Source organism: Phoenix dactylifera, unplaced genomic scaffold, assembly GCF_009389715.1.
Source record: "Phoenix dactylifera cultivar Barhee BC4 unplaced genomic scaffold, palm_55x_up_171113_PBpolish2nd_filt_p 000085F, whole genome shotgun sequence".
Lineage (NCBI taxonomy): Eukaryota > Viridiplantae > Streptophyta > Magnoliopsida > Arecales > Arecaceae > Phoenix > Phoenix dactylifera.
The window spans coordinates 1185375-1190732 of NW_024067677.1; the positions used below are offsets into that span (position 1 = coordinate 1185375).

At 38.6% G+C, this 5358-nt stretch overlaps 1 protein-coding gene across 2 annotated transcripts; it reads left to right on the plus strand.

Annotated features, from left to right (window-relative positions):
- The first annotated feature begins 277 nt into the window (after positions 1 to 277).
- On the plus strand, positions 278 to 5358 carry LOC103697527. 2 transcript variants are annotated; one of them, XM_026801275.2, is made up of 5 exons: positions 278 to 785; positions 3362 to 3466; positions 3549 to 3684; positions 4956 to 5051; positions 5122 to 5354. In XM_026801275.2, exons 1-4 carry the CDS (start codon positions 344 to 346, stop codon positions 5038 to 5040), a joined length of 768 nt encoding a protein of 255 aa, XP_026657076.1. In that variant the 5' UTR covers positions 278 to 343; the 3' UTR covers positions 5041 to 5051; positions 5122 to 5354. The 2 variants fall into 2 exon arrangements, with proteins under 2 accessions (XP_026657076.1, XP_008777622.1); XM_008779400.4 differs by having other exon boundaries at positions 296 to 785; positions 3362 to 3461; positions 5122 to 5358.

Genomic DNA, 5358 nt, shown 5'->3' on the forward strand with positions numbered 1-5358 from the left:
TCTGAAAAAGTTCAAATAAATTGTTGAGGCAACATATATCAAAAAAAAAAAAAAAAGTTTTACCGTTCCGTTCTATTTTTAAAGCAGTGGCAGATATTTTTGTCATCAATAAAAAGCTGCCTCTATTTTTTTTTTAAAAAAATATAATTTTTATGTCACAAGGTTGCGTTGAGTACCGTATCCGTAACTAGCATAGTTGCGTGCTTGATCGACGCCGCCGGTTCCCGATTCAACGGTGGCGGCTCGCCGCACACCAAGCCTTCGCACGCCTGATTCCACACGGAAATTCCATATACTAGCTCTAGAGTACCATTCTGTCTCTCTCTCATCCCCCGCCGCCGCGATGGAAGCTCTGACGTCCGCCGCCGTCTCACCTCCCACCTCCACCAGAAGAAGCACCCGAGACTCCTCCCTCCTCCGGCCGCCGCCACGGCGGCACCGCCCCCACCTCGCCGCCTCCTCTCGCCTCCCCTGCCACCGCCTCCCGGCCCTCTGCTCCCTCGGCCTCCCCCCCTCCCCCGTCCCCATCAGCGGCGGTGGGAGGTGGCGAAGATCCTTGGTGGCCTGCGCCTCCTCCTCCTCATCGCTGGCTGGAGGGGACGAAGGGGAGGACGAGGAGGAAGCAGGGGAAGGACGAGGCGTGGGCGATGACGATTTGGAGCGGGCGTTGGCGATGGACGCGAGCATCCCGGGGAGCTCCCAGGAGTTCGTGCGGCGGGTCTCCTCCCGCGCCTACGACATGCGCCGTAATCTTATGCAGACCATCGATTCCATCAGTTACGACGGTATCTTCCACTTCCCCTCCCTCTTCCTCTGCTTCCACCTTCATTCAGTAATCTATCCATCCATCAATAGGCAGAGAATGAAAAAAAGACTAACTTTAATCTCGAATTGGCTTCAAGGCGAGTTCGAGATTGTGTTTCATTGAATTGCTGCTAAGAATGGTTGATCTAGTTCGTTTTATTGCTTTTATAATTCTGTGTCCTGTTTTGTGTTTCTTGGTAAGTGGGAATCATTATGTGTGATGCCTCATGCTCCACTGCAGCCATCAGTAGGAGGTCATATAATTAATGATCAGCTAATTTACAGTGATAAGTTCTTGGCCCGATTTTGGATCGTTTGATTTTTGTTTTCTTTTGTTTTAGTTAATGGGATCCACCTGATAGGATTTAGGGATTTTGCAGATTAAGGGTTCTACTCCCTCAATGGGAGGACTGAATATCAGATTGCGGGCCATAAATCCGTAGCTAATTTTATAACTTTGCTAGGGACATTGCTTTTCCGTTATTGTTTGTTTCTCATTATCTTCTTCTCCTACTCCTTTTCTCATTGGATATTCTGTAGAAAAATATGAAAATAATTTAGGTTTACACTAATTCTTTGAATTGGAAGTACATTTCAGATCTTTGCCTAACATAGGATCGGTCACCATGTTGATCTTTAGATTAGTTGGTTTTACAGTCTAAGGATCATTATTGCAAGTATTTAATTGTATTCCTGACCAGCATGTTGGTGAACATGGAACATGCCAAAAAGATTTAACAGCATGGTGATCTGTTGGATAATCTTGAATGACATGTTGCTGGCTTGGAGAAGCAAATGGATGATCTAACATCAAAATTTCATGTTCACTTGACCTTTTTGAGAGCAAAGGTTGCACTACAAGTGGGCAAGATTGTTCTTCAACTGGGAGATTTTGGCAGTAGAAGATCAGCAAGTCAAGAACCTACAATTACTGATCTTTTCGTTGAAATATTGTATCCAGCTTGATAAACTAGAATTGTTCATTTAACATTTGACCAAAATTTTGAAATTTTGTTCGAACCTAATCAATCTCAGCTGCAACAGATCGGTTTAGGCCAAGACCATCCAATGCCAACACTCAAATTTTTGGTTTGGGCTGGTTTTTGGCTAGTTTTAGCTTATTTCTATAGTTCAGCCAAAATTGACTGAAATTGATTTTTTTTAGTTTTTTTTTCTGTTTAACAAGTATATATGTTAAATGGTTTCTACCATTTTCTCAATTTGTCAATGTTTTTGATATCACATTGGATTAAATCCATGTTATTTTTTGGCTAAATTTTGTTATTATGGTGGCAAGATGCAATCTTAATGTGTATCTTTTTAGAAAGTGTTGCACCTTGCTATCATTCTTCTTTTTTTGGTTACATGAGTTTTTTTTACTCTTTTCTTAGAATAAAATGAGTGAAATAAAATGGGTTTTAATTTAAATGGTTTTTTTGCTTAGATGGGTTATTCAAGTGAGATAGAATGAAATATGCTGGGTCAATCTTTTTCTTTCCTAGATGGATTATTAAAATGAAATAGCATAAAATATGCTTACAGAAAAGTTTAGTTAAAGAGAAACTTAGAGAAAATATCGAAGATTAGAAAAAGAAATAGAGGAAAATCATAAAAAATAGAGAAAGCTATTGTAAGATATATAAAAATTAGAGAAAACTATAATATATTTAAGTTATTAAGCTTTAAATAGTTTAATTTCAGCTTGCAACCATCCAAACTACACAAACTGTGATCCTAGGTAACTGAAAAAACAGATGACAATGATGTGAAGTAAGTTTTCTTAATTTCATTTTTTAATTTTTCCTGGTTTTTTCTGTGAAACTCTGAAACTCGTAATGAAATTGTTGAAATTGTTGAAACTGCCGAAACCGAAACTCTATCCAGAAGACCGAAAATGAAATTGAAACTAAGTTCAAAGACCTTGGTTTGGCCATGTACATGTTTTAGTTTCGGCTATTATATCCTTGTTTTGAATTGGGACTCATAGCATTCTGTATTCTTTGTGCCTTGAGGATCATACCTATTTCCTATGTTAAGTCACCTCTACATGTCCTCTAGAGACACAGTCTATGGGAGCTTGGCAAGCTACTTCCTAGTTGTATGAGTCAAATTGTCCAGCAGGAAAGAATGACTACATTGCCCATCAAATGGCTTTTTAGTTCACTGAGAGGACCATCTTGTCCAAGGTTGCCTTAGATGGGAAATTAACTCCAACTCAAATGGTTGGCATCAAGCTGAGAGCCAATTGCAAGTTGTTCTTGGACTTTTGATGGTTCCATATTGCTGGATAAAGCCTGTTGTTTAAGGTCAAGGTATTTCATTATGTTCAAATATAACAACTTACAATCACAATGTTCATGGACTTGGTTTGTCCAAGTGCTTAACACTTGCACGATTCTAATATCCAGTTTCAGATAATACACCGAAAGTTGTTTCTATTCCCATTTTCACCTTTTTAGATTCTAGTATCCTTTGAAGTGCAATATATAGATTCTTTTTGAGCAGATATTTTGATTTTCTGAAATGTTTTAGAGTATATAAGTCTTTTTTCCCTCAGTTCTGGAGTCCAATCCTTGGAGGGAAGACTCAAAACCAGTCTACGTGCTGGCTCAAAGAGATAACCAGTTATGGACAATGAAAACACGCAGGAGTCGCAGGTCAGGTTTGGTTTCCTGTGTTATGGCTATTTAGACAAAGATATCTGATATGCTACTGGTCTGCTAATAATCTGCAACTTTGTGCAGTGAAGTTGAAAGGGAGCTTGATCTGCTATTCTCTAAAGGAAGAAAGCGGGGATCAGCAATTGGCAATAAAGCTACATATTCAAGTGTTGGCACAAAATTTCACATGCTTGTTGAAGATATCAGGGAAGGAGTGCTTGTAAGTATTAAAAGCATGTACTTCACCATATATTCCCAAAAAAAATTATGCATTGCTGATTGGTTTTGACAAATTATATGATGTTACTGTAGCTTCCTTTTGCATTAATGTATATGGGTCCAAGGGCTTACTTTTTGCATTTGCTGAAGTATGGATTATGACTCTCTCTTCTTCCGCGCACATTTGAAAAATCTATATTTGTGCTAATAAATGTTAGCAGAGTTGGTTGGCACCTCGCCCTTGAGGGCTTGCCCTTTAGGAGGTCCGAGGTTCAAATCCTGGGTATTGCTTCAAATAAAAAGAAAAGAAAAAAAAAGAAAAATTTATCTTTATTGTATTCATGCAAGTTGATTCCGTAAGTAGAAGTCAGAATTTCTTATCTTTATTGTATTGGATATTTGGATTTTGTCCATCATTTTGGAGTTTTCTGCTTGCATAAGCCCATTTAAAGTAGCAAACATGCGGTTCTAAATCTCATAATCTTCCAACCAACTTGCTCATCCTGTCCAACTAGTTTGGACCATTTTCCTTTCCCTCGTTGTTAAACTTATAGGGCTCGTTTGGTTTGCGGGAAGTATCTTCCTTCCTAGGAATCTGATTCCTGGAATCATATTCCTAGGAGGAGAATACCTAGGAAAGTACTTTTGGCATGTTTGGTTGTCAATAGAAAAGTGACAAATTTCTAAAGTGCTTATGTTTGGTTGACCATCCACTTTTCTAGAAAAGTTATGTATAATTTCTATCATGCCCTTAATAAAAATTAGGTCTTTAATGCATTTTTAATGCTTCTTTAATGCTGAAGGGTTTTTTGGAAAAAAATAAAAAAGGAGTGATTCCCACCTCATGGAAAATTTCTCATGGAAAAGACTTTTCCATAAAATATGGGAATCATATTCCCATGGGAATACAACTTTTCCATCTCTCTTCTTTGAAAACTCCAACTAAATAAGAGGCATCTCATTACTTTTCCGTTGACCATACTTTCCCCCCTTCTTTTTCTGCGAACCAAACGAGCCAATAGTGGCATATGAATATTGGACATTGAATGCATATATGATGCCATGTATACCTGGGTTATAGGTTTGCCAATGTAAGTTTGCTCTGCCTTCCTGGCTTTCATGGGCATTCTCTTCCAACTATTGAAGCTATAAAGTATGAATTCCATGTATTTCTCAGTGAAATTATGTTCATATTGGCTTTTTGCGGGTGCATTATGTATTGCTTTTTCCTAGTGTGATAGATGCCAGGTGCTGAGAACCGCTTTCTTCCAGGTGTTTGAAGATGAGAATGATGCCACAAGATACTGTGACCTGCTACAGGGAGGAGGACAGGGTTGTGAAGGCATTGCAGAACTAGAGGCCTCATCGGTAAAAAAATTCACATACAAGTTTTGCAATTGTTTGATTGAACCCTAATGGATGATCATGTTTCATACAGGTCTTTGATATTTGTCGCAATATGAAGGCTCTGGCTGTTTTGTTCCGTCGAGGAAGGACACCTCCATTGCCTAAAAGCCTAGAGCAAAATCTAAGAGCTCGAAAGCGGTCGCTAGAAGACCAGGATCTTATGTAAAATGTTGTATAATAAAACAACCTGATTATTTCTAGTATTGTATTTATCCGTTGATATGCTAAGTGCATTAAAATGAAAGAATAGGTGTTTATTTTATACCAA